Source organism: Zootoca vivipara, chromosome 5 (genome assembly GCF_965207765.1).
Source record: "Zootoca vivipara chromosome 5, rZooViv2.hap1.1, whole genome shotgun sequence".
Classification (NCBI taxonomy): domain Eukaryota; kingdom Metazoa; phylum Chordata; class Lepidosauria; order Squamata; family Lacertidae; genus Zootoca; species Zootoca vivipara.
Window position 1 is genome coordinate 9,911,102 of NC_142588.1, and position 14,908 is coordinate 9,926,009.

At 47.1% G+C, this 14,908-nt stretch overlaps 1 protein-coding gene across 1 annotated transcript in view; it reads right to left on the reverse strand.

Annotated features, from left to right (window-relative positions):
* Positions 1-10,524: 10,524 nt before the first annotated feature.
* VSTM4 (V-set and transmembrane domain containing 4) overlaps positions 10,525-14,908 on the reverse strand; it is a 34,994-nt gene continuing 30,610 nt past the window's right edge. The window contains exon 8 of the mRNA XM_035138587.3: positions 10,525-10,751. Within this exon, the coding sequence (XP_034994478.1) occupies positions 10,626-10,751 (126 nt within the window). The 3' untranslated portion in view covers positions 10,525-10,625. The remainder of the gene's footprint in view (positions 10,752-14,908) is intronic.

Below are 14,908 nucleotides of genomic sequence, written 5' to 3' on the forward strand. Positions count from 1 at the left end.
AATGTTTTATTATGTTTTCATATACAGTATGTTGGAAACTGTCCAGAGTCATTGGGGCAGCCCAGTCAGACAGGCGGGGTATAACCAGGGGTAAGCAAACTAAGGCCCGTGGGCCGGATCTGGCCCAATCGCCTTCTCAATCCGGCCCACGGACAGTCCGGGAATCAGCATATTTTTACACGATTGGAATGTGTGCTTTTATTTAAAATGCATTTCTGGGTTTTTTGTGGGGCATAGGAATTTGTTCATATTTCCCCCCAAAATATAGTCCAGCCACCCACCGGCCCATGGCCGAAAAAAGTTGCTGACCCCTGGTATAAATAGTGACGTTATTATGATTGAACTAGTGTCATTCAGCCCGTTAAGTAAACGGGCGCTAGAACGTATGTGAGTGTCCTGGGCGCACGACCGAGATATTGTCTCTGCGTCCAATCCCTGTGTCCGTGGGGCACATGCGCAGTAGCGCGGACACAGGGACTGGGCGCAGAGACACAGGGACTTTATTATATAGGATAAGATGTCCCTGTTATCATCAGAGAAATGTTCAAGACTATAAAATCAGTGGGCTGAATTCCGCAACCTTCCTAACTGCTCACTGAAAACCTTATGAAGTCCCTGGCTGTGCTTTTCCTGCAAGTTCAGGAATGCAGGGAAGACCCGCCTACTGCTTGTATGGCAGCTGTTTGTTGCTGGTTTTTTAAAAAGGAAAAGGGCAAATTGCGTCTTTTTATCGATAAAGAAATCAGTGTGGATTATGAAAGGCAAAAGAGAAGCTTCCCTTAATAACATAATTAGCAAGCGGGGGCTGGAGTAGGTGATGTTATCGAAGGGACCGGTTGCAAAATGGCTTTCTCTTGTTCCAAGGGCTGTGTTTGGGTCGTTCAGCATCTAGCCGTGGAGTTTCTGTCACGTGAGGGGTGTTTTTGGTGCCTGCTTGTGATCTGAATACAGATGGGCTATTTTGAGCCTGTATTTACAAACCCTTTCGATGTGTCACGGCCGGAGCTGTGATAAGTGGGAGTAGAGACCTGTGCGGATCTACTCAAGCCTGGCTAATTGTCCCAAATAGAACGGCTCACTAGAGTGGAAAATAGTCTCCATCTATCTAACTGAAGAAGATAATGACCTTTTAAATAACAGGAGCAATTTTATCTCAATACCTCAATTACTGTGAACTCTCAAAATGTCAAAGTGCCGGGCACTTTCAAAATAACTTAATTTAGACATTTATAGCTCTTAGACACTGCTAGTTTCTTATCTAACCTAATTATGGGTTGTTCAGGAAATGGCGAAGCATCCCAATTAATGTTATTTTTTATAGTGATACATAGGCATGGCCTTTGGCTTCCTCCCCCACCGTGGACGCTGTGATCTGCTCGCAGGGCATTTTATTTCATTCTCTTCTAGCAGATCATGCCGTCTTTCTACCACGGCCATTGTGGGCACTGCAGCCTTCCTGCAATGCTCAGGACTCCCTCGTGGAGCAGTCGTGTGCACCACCTAACAGAGGGGTGGGTGTCTGGGGAGGAGAAACGGCTGATCACACACGCTGAGTCGTGAGAGCCTTTTTTAAATTACAGTTATATCCGTGTTTGGAGGACACCATCAAGGAAAAGCTACCACTTAGTGGATGCAGTAGTTAAAGGTACTCGGGGTTGCAGCGCTCATCTCGCTTTATTGGCCGAGGGAGCCAACGTTTGTCCGCAGACAGTTTTTCCAAGTCATGCAGCCAGCATGACTAAGCCGCTTCTGGCAAACCAGAGCAGCGCGCGGAAACACCATTTACCTTCCCGCCAGAGCGGTACCTATTTATCTACTTGCACTTTGACGTGCTTTCGTACTGCTAGGTTGGCAGGAGCTGGGACCGAGCAACGGGAGCTCACCCCGTCACGGGGATTGGAACCGCCGACCTTCCGACCGGCAAGCCCTAGGCTCAGTGGCTTAGACCACAGCGCCACCCACGTCCCTATGTAGTAGTTAGGTCCCCACGAATTCTTCTTTGTCCAATCTCTTACATTTGCACCTTCATCCAGTTGGGGGGGGGGTTGCAGGGGGACTGTGGGTGCATGCGCAGAAAGTAAGGGTATGTATTGCATACCCTCCAACATTTCTCTGTGGAAAATAGGGGCGTCTCATTCCGTAATATATAAATTTAATAAAGTAAAATAAAAAATGCATGCCATCTCAATCCCTGCCCATCATGGCTAGTAAAACCTAGCGGGAGGGGATTGACTGCGAAAAGCGAAGTTACAGGCAACCAAGCAGAGGGCCTTCTTGGTAGTGGCGCCCGCCCTGTGGAACACCCTCCCATCAGATGTCAAGGAAATAAACAACTACCTGACTTTTAGAAGACATCTGAAGGCAGCCCTGTTTAGGGAAGCTTTTAATGTTTGATGTTTTACCGCGTTTTTAATATTCTGTTGGGAGTCACCCAGAGTGGCTGGGGAAACCCAGCCAGATGGGCGGGGCATAAATAATAAATTATTATTATTATTATTATTATTATTATTATTATTATTATTATTATTATTATAGTTATGAGTTAAAATTTTCCCAATAACAGTTCATTGCATCTTCATTATGGTTATGACTGGATGGGTCCCCTGGCCTCCCTCTCCCAACAAAGGTCTTTATACAGGGCACCCACTAGCAGAAAAGTAGTTATGAGGAGATGGTTGGGTTGAGGTGTCCCACACGGTTCCATTCTCTTATCTTATTTAACATTGATATGGAACTTTTGGGAGTTGCCACCTGGGGATTTGGAAGCACAGGAAGTAAGCCCCATAGAGCTCAGTGGGACTTACATCTGAGGAAACGTGCTTAGGATCGCATCATTTTTTTGCTTTCCTGCTGTATTTTCTGATGTAACTAAGCAATTGGTACAGTGCACCCCAACTTTTCACTTGCCTATTTCTGTGCTTTGCTTAAATTCTTCCTCATTGTTACTGGGTGCAACAGCCAGCCGGTTTCAACGATGTTTGCTGTTCCCAGAAATGCTGGACAAGCAGAATATTGTTTGTTTATTTTGTTTATATCCCGCCTTTCCTCCAAGGACCTCAAGATGCTGTTCATGGTTCTCCCCCGTCTTCAGTTAATCTCAAGACAACCCTGTGAGGTAGGTTAGGCTGAGAGTGAGTGACTGGCCCGAGGTCACCCAGTGTCCAAGTGGGGATTTGAACCCTGGCCTCCCGGGTCCTAGTCCATCGCTCTAACCCCTACACCACACAGGCTCTCTTGCATGGTGCTTGGCCAATTAGCATTGGCTGGAGAAACAGTCATGAGGAATCTACCCTCCTTGCCTTTATTGCGTGGAGTGGCTCACATGAGAAGTGTTGTGTTTGTGTGTGAATCATTCCTTAAATGTGTGGGGAAACCAGTATAGACCCATTAGAAACTTTTAACCAGATGGACTCTTGAGTTTTCCTGTTTAAGAAGACACCTTAAAATGGAAGAATGGTCTAAAGAGGTGTGGGATATAGCTATTAATGCTAAGTTAACAAGTGCCAAAACAAAATTTAAAAATCCTTCCAGTAGCACCTTGGAGACCAACTAAGTTTGTCATAGGTATGAGCTTTCGTGTGCATGCACACTTCTTCAGATACACTGAAACAGAAGTCACCAGACCCTTATATAGAGTGAGAGGGTGGGGAGGGGTATTACTCAGAAGGGTGGTGGGAATGGGTGATTGGCTGATAGGAGTGGTAAACCTGTTGACGACTGTTAACGACTGCAATTGGTCTTGCAGGAAAAAGCAAGGGCTGAGGTGCTAAAGAAAGCTTGATCATGTATAATGAGATAGGAATCCAGTGTCCTTATTCAGACCAGGTCTCTCCATGGTTTTAAGCTTGGTAATGAGTTGCAATTCAGCAACTTCTCTTTCCAGTCTGTTTCTGAAATTTTTCTGTAATAAAACAGCTACTTTGAGATCTTGTATAGAATGTCCTGGGAGACTGAAGTGTTCCCTCCTGGTTTCTCTGTCTTGTGATTCCTGATATCAGATTTATGTCCATTTATCCTTTGGCGTAGGGTTTGGCCTGTTTGTCCAATATGGAGAGCTGAAGGGCACCGTTGGCATTTGATGGCATACACAATGTTAGAAGATGAGCAATTAAATAGTCCTGAGATGGTTTGTTGGGGCCAGTGATGGTGTTGTCCGGATGTATGTAGCAGCAAAGTTGGCATCTGGGTTTATTGCAGGCTCTGGTACCAGTGTCCGTGTTAAGTCTAGTGGTGGTATTATTGTGGGTGAGGAGTTGTTTAAGATTGGGTGGCTGTCTGTAGGCAATGAAAGGTCTTCCTCCCAGAGCTTGAGAAAGAGAACTGTCATTGTCTAGGAGAGGTTGTAGATCTCTGATGATGCGCTGTACTGTTTTAGCTTGGGAGCTGTATGTGATTACTAGTGGTGTTCTGTTATTTTCTTTTTTGGGTCTGCCTTGCAGCAAGTTCTCTCTGGGTATCAGTCTGGCTCTGTTGATCTGTTGTTTAACTTCATCGGGTGGATATTTTAGTTCTAAAAAGGTTTGCTGTAGATCTCTTAGGTGAGAGTCTGTGTCTGTAGAGTTGGAACAGATGCGGCTGTAACGTAGGGCCTGGCTGTATACAATGGCTTGTTTGGTATGTTTGGGATGGTAGCTAGAAGCATGTAGGTATGTTTGTCGGTCAGTTGGTTTTCGGTATAGGGTGGTGCCTATACGACCATCCTGTATTTTTATAGTAGTGTCCAAAAAGTGTATTTCTTGCATAGATTGGTTAGGTTGATGGTGGGGTGAAATTCATGGAATGTCTGGTGGAAGGTGTCCAGGGTCTGTTGACCATGTGCCATTAAGGTAAGACAGGGGACACGCAGATACGGAAGGTATTTGTAGAATTTGTACTGTTAAAACGGACAAGGGTCAAACCATCGCAAGAGGTGTCGAAATTTTGGGAGGTTGGAGAGTTACAACGGAATGGTCTCGGGGGTGCGGTGCACATTTTTATTTACTTATTATTACTTTCTCAAAAAAATTAATTAATAAGCTGGGGGCGGGGGCAGGGAGAAGACATCTTAGGAAAGGAGGGCCCTGGTTGGTTGTAAATTAGAATAACGAAAGGCCGGAGGGCAATGTTACAGTTATTTAAAAATGAAAGAAAGCAAGTGAGACTTTGCTTGTAATGACCCCTGCAATGGCATCCAGGCCAAATGAGCCAATTAGAGTGAAGTGCAATCAATTTCCACATCCTGGGATCTGTGGACAGGCAATCTCCCCCCCCCCACGCGCTGTGTCCCCCCCTACCTGTACCCGCCCATGCTAATGTGATTTACTCCTGTTTGCTGATGGTGATAAAGTTTAATGTGGAAGAACAAACTATATTTAGTCAAAGCTCCTCTCTCTTTCTCTTTCTCTCTCTCTCTTCAAATGGTAGGACACACAACATTAACGTTAACAGCCTGGTGGGGAGAGGCTAATGGAGCCACACTTGTTTCCATCTCAGCATAAGACCACAGTTTACCAATGACAGCAGAAGGATGCAGAGAAATATCATGACTCAGCAACGCAGCCAGGTGCCAAGTTGTCCTAGAGAGGATGTCTATACCCAAAGGTTCCGAGGTGGGGCAGTCACTTACTTTCAGAAAGTATTCCCTCTGGGAACTAGGCAGGGCTGCCAGCAGGAAATGACATCATGGGAGGGGTACTTCCTCTTAGCCCCCTGAATGAGTGCATAGCTGCCAAGTCTCCCGTTTTTCATGGGAAACCCCCATATTTTAAACTGTTTCCCACTGGCAGCCAGATTGGGAAAAATCCCGTAAATCCCCCGGATTTCTTACCTGCCAGGGAGGCTCCATTTTGGGTCCTGGCGCCGCCCGATTTCCGGTACCCATACATGGGTAGCGCGGCACTGGAAGTCGCTTCTATGCATGTCCGGACATGCGTAGAAGCGACTTCTGGTGCCGCGCTGCTGCTGACCCCGCATTTTTCAGCGGGAGACTTGGCAGCTATGTGAGTGTGAGTTCTGAAAGCATGTCCCCTGCCTTCAGAATTCCCACCAGCTGATAGAGCAAAAAGATTAATGAGAAGCAAACCAGTACAACAGACATGATCATTATGTTGCGTATGTATTGGTGTAATGTAAGGTAACCTTAGAGGTAACGGGAGATGAATGTGCAAAACAACTAGCCAATGTGCACTTTTGCCATGCCACGTGGAGAATGTGCACATAATCAGCACATGAAGAGGAAATTGTTTGCATTCTCCGGGGATTTGTGTATCTCTCCAACAAGGAGAGGGACCCAGGTGGCGCTGTGGGTTAAACCACTGAGCCTAGGGCTTGCCGATCAGAAGGTCGGCGGTTCGAATCCCTGTGACGGGGTGAGCTCCCGTTGCTTGGTCCCAGCTCCTGCCAACCTAGCAGTTCGAAAGCACGTCAAAATGCAAGTAGATAAATAGGAACCGCTACAGTGGGAAGGTAAACGGCGTTTCCATGTGCTGCTCTGGTTTGCCAGAAGCGGCTTTGTCATGCTGGCCACATGACCTGGAAGCTATACGCCGGCTCCCACGGCCAATAATGCGAGATGAGCGCGCAACCCCAGAGTCGGTCACGACTGGACCTAATGGTCAGGGGTCCCTTTACCTTTACCTTTTACCAACAAGGAGAACATGCATGTCTCAGGTGCATTTTGTACATTCTCTGGGCAATATGTGAAAAACTTCGTGACATATTTGAGAATGTGCATATGCTGTCAGAATTTGTATGCGTTTCCCAAGTGCTCGCAGGCCGACGGTTTAATTATTTGTTCTAGGACCTTTCCCTGGTATCAATGTCAAGTGGTTTGTAGTTACTTGGGACTCCCCCCCCCCCGCCTTTTTGAAGATGGGGACCACATTTTCCCACCTTCAGTCTGCAGGGACCTCACCTGTTCTCCAAGAATTCTCAAAGATTAGAGAGAGGCTCTGAGATTGCAGCTCATCTGGCCCTTGAAATGTGATAGAAAAAGAGGTGGTATGGGAACACCTAGTTATCTTGGACTGCAGCTTCCTCCTTGCACCATTTCCTCTGTTATGACCAGGATGGGCAATGCTTTCCTTTGGGTTGAAAGCAGAGGCAAATAAATAGGTGTTGAGCAGTTCCACCATCTCTCTGTCCCCCAATAGCATTTATCCATTTTCTCCACGCAAGGGGTACTTCTTCCTCTTGCTTCAAACATAGCTGAATAAACATTCTTCATTACTTTTAACCTCTCTTGCAAGCCTAAGCTCATTCTGAGCTTTGTCTGATCTGACCTTCTCCCTACAACTGTAGGCTACTCGTGTCTGCTCTTCCTTCATGATCCCCCCCCCCCATTTCTTATACATGCCCTTCTTAACTCTCGGCTCATCTGTAAGCCCCTTATTTATTTATTTATTTAGATACCTCCCACTTTTCTTTTTTCTTGCCAATCGTCCATTTTTGTGTCTTCAATATTTCACCTTTCAGAAACCCCCATCTATCTTGGACTCCCTTCTCTTTGAGTACAGTGGTACCTTGGCTTAAGAACAGCTTAGTTTATGAACAACTTGGATTAAGAACGCTGCAAACCCAGAAGTAGGTGTTTTGGTTTGTGAATTTTGCCTTGGAATAAGAACATGTTCCATGTCCTGTCGAGTGTGTTCCATTTGTAAATTGAGTCCCCCGCTGCTATGGGAAAGCACACCTTGGTTTTCAGAACGCTTTGGTTTAAGAATGGACTTCTGGAATGGATTAAGTTCGTAAACTAAGGTACCACTGTATAGCTGACCATGGGACTTCACCCAGGAGTTGCTTAAGTTTTTGTTTTTTTAATTGGCCTTCTTAAAGTTCAGGGTGCATGTCTGACTATACTCAACTTCCCCTTGCCTCTGTATCATGAAACCCAGGAGGACATGATCGCTTCGTCCCAAGTTTCCCAATACTTCCCTTTCGTCAGTCAGTTCCTCCCTGTTGGTGAGGACCAGGTCGAAGATAGATAATCTCTTTCTTGCTTCTTCACCTTCTGGGAAATGAAATTGTCAGCGAGGCAATGGAGGAGTCTCGTGTGATGATTATCTCTCTCCTTTTTCAATGTTTGGTAATCCAAGTCTTCAGTCTGGCTAGCAGACCAAACATCACTGCTGTTTTCCTCTTATACAATCTTTACCCCTATCCTCTCAATCTGCCTTCCGTGCTCCAGGTCATGGGTCTCTTCACAAGTGTACACCTCCTTTGTGAAGAAATACGTGGCCTATTCATAACATCTTCTGGAGAACCATTCTTCCTAGGGTTCTATCAGCTTATTTTAGCTTTCAGGGGCCTCTCTGTGGGTGGCAGCAGGGTGGGGTGAATGGACAAACTGAAAACTATCTGTCCATCCCACTCCCCATCTCAAAGAGCCAGATTCCCCACTTAGCAAAGCATACAGCATTCTCTAAGCATGGAATCCCTCCCACAGAGGATATCCCATCCATGGCTTCTGGTTTACCAGAAACAAGCTGCATGAAAATCACTACCTTAAAACCATCTTTTTCCCCAAAGTAACTAGCAGCAGGTGTGTGTCCCACCTAGAGTGTGCAGGAGCCAACTGTTCTCGGAGGAATTTTGTGCAACAGAACTTTGCTGTTGACAGTGGTCTGGTGCATAGGCGGTGCTGAACGTGACTGCAATGTGCAGTCGACAGCAACCAGCTGGTAATTCAGGCAACTGAGTGGGTTAACGTATGGGCAACTGGGGGAAAGGACAGTGTGTGTGTTTGTTTTCGTCTCCTCGTTTCCTTTTACCTGAGCCAGAGGTACATGAGAAGGTTATCCTCTTAGGGCCAGTGTAAAGTCTGGTCAGCTAAGAAGGAAGAGCTAAGACTTTGAAGGGTGTTTGTTGCATTTCCAGAAGACTTGTGTGTTAAGCATTCGTCCTGATTTGTTTGCATAAAATTTGCAGGGAGGTTCTACGACACCCACTGTTTGCTGAGCATTCATTCTCATTCTTTGCAGGGAGGCCATACATCGTGGCATGACTCCTTATCCCACATTTTCTAGTGCTTTATCCCCATCACTCTCCTTACTGCAAATATAGTGGTGCCTCGCTAGACGAAATTAATTCGTTCCACGGGTCAATTCGTGTAACGAATTTTTCATCTAGCGAGTCGCGGTTTCCCATAGGAATGCATTAAAACTTAATCAATGCGTTCCTATGGGGTCCGGGGGACTGGCGGCGGCGGCGCTTGCTCTCTTGGCTTGGGGAAGGCAGGCAGGCAGGCCCTTGCTCTCTTGCCTGCCTGCCTTCCCCAAGCCAAGAAAGCAAGCGCTGCCGCTACCAGTCCCTGAGCCGAAGCGCGCCGGTGCTCTGAGGAACGGACACAGCGGGGATGGGATGGGGCTTGAGAAGCTTCGTCCTATCCCTGCTGTGTGACAGGCAGCGCGGGGGGGGGGGGAAGCGGAGGAAAGATCCTGTGCTTTCCCCCCACCCCACCTGTGCTGCGGCTTCCTCAGCGAAGGCAGGCAGACAGCCCGCCTGCTTGCCTTCACTGAGGAAGCGGCTCTGAGGAACGGACACAACGGGGATGGAGAAGCCTCGTCCTCTCCCCGCTGTGTGACAGGCGGCGGCGGGGGGAAGCGGAGGACAGCCCGCCTGCTTGCCTTCACCAAGGAAGCGCCCGCTGCCGCTTCGGCTTCCTCGGTGAAGGCAAGCAGGCCTTTTCCGAAGCCCCGTCCCATGGCGGCGGTGCGCAGCGAGGCAGAGAAGCGCTTCTCCCTGCCTGTCTTCCCCGGCATGGGACGGGGCTTCGGGGAAGGTCTCCGAAGCCCCATCCCATGCTGGCTGTGTGCGGTGGTGCGGTGGCTCCGGGGGACGGAGCCGAAGCGTGGTGGGCGCTGCTTGCCCCCACCTGTCTTCCCCGAGCCAAGGGGAAAACAGGCAGAGGCAGCCACTGCACCGCCGCGCTTTGGCTCCATCCCCCCTGGCAAAGGAAGATCAGCTGTCAGCTTCCCGCGCTGACAGCTGATCTTCCTTTGCCACCTTCCCGCGCTTCGCAAGATGAAGCGGCGGTCATAGAAAACCTTGTTGCCTTGTGAATGCCTTGCGCAACGCAAAACTCTTTCGTCTTGCAAGTTTTTCGTTGTGAGAGGCATTCGTCAAGCGAGGCACCACTGTAGACTGGTGTGTGTTTGTTGCTTGAAGCAGGTTTATTGTGCAAGAACAACTTTTAACAGTGCAACCAGAATTTGCAAGGATCTGTTTGAAAAATAGCAAACCAGCAACAGACTAGAAGTGGCCTTTGCTCTCTGGTTTTGCTTCCATGTTTAAGTTATGTTATACTAGTGGCAGTGTTTGGGAACCCAAAGGGGCCAGGACTGGGAAAGTATCCTTAGTTTTGCAAAGTTCTTTGATCTGTGTCTTAGCATGGGGTGCTTTTGTAGCTAACTCCCATCATCAAAAAAGAATCAAAATGCTATTTAATATTAAAAGTGGGTGAAGTAGAGGTTTCAGCACTCTCGGCTTCAAGCTTAAACAGGGCACCACATAGATTCTAAAGATCTTATAAAAAAAACAAGACAGGAATGGAAGTAGAAAGAAAAGAAGAGAAAACTTTTTATCTATAAAGAGCAAAAAAAAAGAATTTAAATATGCCATCGAAAATAGGACCTGTCTAGGGTTTGCATTTACATCTTGTTTTCTTCAAAGAGAATCTGAGCATAAACAGTCATCGTAGGAATGCCTTGTGCTTCCTGGTGAGGTTTGATGAGTTCCAGTTCAGCATAGGTTAGATTCTCATCAGCGATTTTTGGCTGCAAAACACAATCGGAGAAGTGTGTCCATTCAATTGAGTTTACCGAGTAATTTGGCAGTCTGCCTTTTAGCAAACATGTGACAGCAGTAAAATGAACAATGGCAGCAGCAAAATAAAACAATGGCCCAGAGCCAGGGCTTCCCCGGTTACATATAGAATCAAATCCTCAAACGTGAATCAGAGGGTTGTATCCAACTGAGATTTATTCGGAGTAGACCCGCTGAAATTAACGGATCCAAGTTAGCCATGTCCATTAAGCTCAATGGGCTTGCTCAGAGTATGACTGAACATTGGATGCAACCCAGAAGCACCCACAGCACGTGTTTACTCAGAAGTAAGTCCCACTGATTTAAATGGAACTTAACCCCCAAGTAAGAATGCATAGGCCCACAAGCTAAGATGTCTATTTTACAGGCAGAAATACAAAGCATGACTTTTATGGAAAATGTCCAATTAAAATTAGATATCTAAAAAGGCAAGAAGCAGCAGCAAACCCAAAGTAGAACTGCTTCTCCACCCTGGTCTTCAATATATAGCCCAACAGTGTTTTTCTGAATACTCCCTGATCTGTACTGAAACCTTCAGTACTAAGTGCCTGGCACTCACCTAGAAGTCATGGTAACCTTACCAGGACCTTCACAGGAAAACCAATGCTTGTTTACAAAGCTATTGTACTACCAACACTGTATGCCTGCAAAACAGGAACCACTTATAAACACCATCTCCTCGAAAAATCCCATCAATGGTATCTCCGGAAAAAATTATATATCACTAAAAGAGAAGAAGTGTTTTGGATTTGATATCCCGCTTTATCACTACCCGAAGGAGAGTCCCATGGACTGCAAGAAGATCAAACCTCTCCATTCTTAAGGAAATCAGCCCTGAGTGCTCACTGGAAGGACAGATCGTGAAGCTGGGGCTCCAATACTTTGGCCACATCATGAGAAGAGAAGACTCCCTGGAAAAGACCCTGATGCTGAGAAAGATTGAGGGCACTAGGAGAAGGGGATGACAGAGGATGAGATGGTTGGACAGTGTTCTCGAAGCTACGAACAATGAGTTTGACCAAACTGCGGGAGGCAGTGGAAGACAAGAGTGCCTGGCGTGCTCTGGTCCATGGGGTCACGAAGAGTCTGACACGACTAAACAACAACAACAAGGAGTCTCAAAGCGGCTAACAATCTCCTTTCCCTTCCTCCCCCACAACAAACACTCTGTGAGGTGAGTGAGGCTGAGCGACTTCAAAGAAGTGTAAACTAGCCCAAGGTCACCCAGCAGCTGCATGTGGAGGAGCGGAGACGCGAACCCAGTGCACCAGATTACAAGTCCACTGCTCTTAACCACTACACCACACTGGCTCTCACTAGATATAGACAGACGAACAAATGTCAGTGTACTGGAAGATGCAAAGACGCAATTATTTTTCAACATCAACTTCACTGGACTGGTCATGTTGTTTGGATGTCTGATTATCGTCTTCCAAAGCAACTACTCTATTCCCAACTTAAGAATGGAAAGCGTAATGCTGGTGGTCAACAAAAGAGGTTTAAAGACTCTCTCAAGGCAAATCTTTTAAAATGTAGTATAAACACCGACAACCGGGAATCACTGGCCTGCGAGAGCTCCAACTGGAGAACAGCCTTTACCAAAAGCGTCATGGACTTTGAAGACGCTTGAACTGAGGACGAAAGGGAGAAACGTGCCAAGAGGAAGGCACGCTTGGCAAATCCTCACCGTGAATCCTCAACTCCCGCCCGGAAACCTATGTCGCCACTATGGAAGGATTGGTCACTTATGGACAAACTGTTAAGACCATATTCATGGAAGACAATCTTAGTTGGCTATGAGTGAAGAGGAAGAGGAGGAAGTAAACCTAGAAACCAGGTAGATCAGGGAGGTTACATTGGGACCCTTTTCACTGACATGCTCTCTTTCTGTCTGTGCTGTGATATATACAGTGGTGCCTCGCTAGACGAATGCCCTGCCAGACAAAAATTCCGCTTAACGAAAGGATTTTCTGATCTGAGGTTGCCTCGCTATACGACGAGGTTTCCATGGCCACCGCTTCATCTTGCTAAGCGTGGCCATAAAAACCTCCGATCAGAAAATCAGGGCATTCATCTAGCGAAAGGGGAACCAGCTGTAGCAAGGGAAGAAGGCAAAGGAAGATCAGCTGAGAGGCGCTGACAGCTGTCACTGCCTCTCAGGTGATCTTCCTTTGCCTTCTTTCCCTGCTTCAGCTGGTTCCCCTTTGTGTTCCGCTGGTCTCTGCCCTGGCAGAGACCAGCGGAACACAAAGAGGAACTAGCGGGGGAGGAACTAGGTGTCCGCCCGCTTGCCTTCGCCGAGGCGGCGCTTTCTCGGCGAAGGCAAGCGGGCGGGCTACGTGTCCCCCGCTTGCCTTACCTGAGAAAGCTGGGCGCCTTCTCAGGGAAGGCAAGCGCCCTACGATCCCCGCTGTGTGTCGGGCGGGATGGGGGGGAAACGCAGGATCTTTCCTGTCTTTCCCCCCCATCCTGCCTGTCACACAGCGGGGATCGTAGGGCGCTTCTCAAGCCCCCTACGATCCCCGCTGTGTGACAGGCGGGATCCCCCACTGTGTCGGGCTTGCCTGGGCGCTTCAGCTCGGGGAAGCAGGCAGGGAGATGGCAACAGCCCGGGAAGCTGCGGGCTGTTGCCGTCTCCCTGCCTGCTTCCCCGAGCCATAGCGCATCGGGGGACAGAGCCGAAGATCGGTGGGTGCTGTTTGCCGGGGTTGACAAGCCCCACAAGCAGCGCCCGCCGATCTTCGTGTGACAGGCGGTGGGGAAGGCAGGCAGGCAAGAGAGCAAGCACCTGCCTGCCTGCCCCGCCACGAGTCCCCCGGAGCCCATAGGAACGCATTGATTAAGTTTCAATGCATTCCTATGGGAAACCGGGACTCGCTAGACGAAAATTTCATTTCACGAATTGACCCGTGGAACGAATTAATTTCATCTAGCGAGGCACCACTGTATTAGAATTCAGCCATGTCAGTCTCCATTTGGAGGCTCAAGTAGTCTAGTGCAGATGATAAAGGTTTTCCATAGGCCTCACATATGAGGAAAAGCCCATTTAGCCTTTGTGTTTTACTCTCGTGGGCACCTTTTGTTCATGCCAAACCAAGAGGTGTTTTTCTTCCCCTCCTTGGTTACATTTCTGATTCCAATTCCATCCCAGAACATCATGAATCCAAAAACGGCCCTGCAACACCCGGCTCATGTAAATTTTAGAGCTAAGATTTATGAAATCACATTGTCCAGGTGTATTATTATATTATCTGGAAATTGCATTGTTTTCTTGGGTAGATTATCTCTTTATTCCTACTTTATTCTATTAAGTTTGGATATGAAAAATAACACTCGATTCTTCCAATACAGGTCACCGGGCAGCATTGGCTGATGTGTTACTTTCATACATTTTTATGATGTTCCTATAGTAAACATAATTTAATAAAGCCAAAACACACTAAATAAATAATTGCATCTAGAAAAGCAATAAAAGCAAATAAAATTAGTACTTTCATAAGTGGGAAAGGTACTTCAATTACTGCTACAAGCAACGGCGCACCATAAAATGTGTAGAATAATTTCCCTTATGCATATTTCCAGTATGTAATAATTTGATTGAAAAAATGAGGAAACACACAGGAGGTTCAAAATTGTGGAGCACATACAGTTCTCAACAAAGGACGTGTAATAACTGAGCATGGGAGATACAGCTTTATCATAGCCCCTTTCCCAGGCAAAAATCGGAGGAGGGGTGTGTGCGCTGCCATTGTCTATCTTTAATTATATTTTGCAAGTTTGCTTAGTTGGAAAGAGAGCTTTGCGCGATGAAAGTTAAGATGAAACTTTCCCAGCGTGTAACCGCATAGGCTTCTCAGAACAGCATTTTGACCTTGAAATTAACCAGCATCAGCTGAAATGAAAAGGGGCCCCAAACCCAACTGCTGGGGATAGCAAGGGGCCCGTGTGACTCCCTCCACCCAAAAAAAAATCTATTCTGAATGCTTTAGAAAGCACTTGTGAAATATATCATGGAAGAAAAGATATTTGGGGCAGATATGTAGAGCCAGCGGCATCATCTCTGCTAATGTCCATGCCTAGCAAATGCCATAAAATTGGAACAGATGTT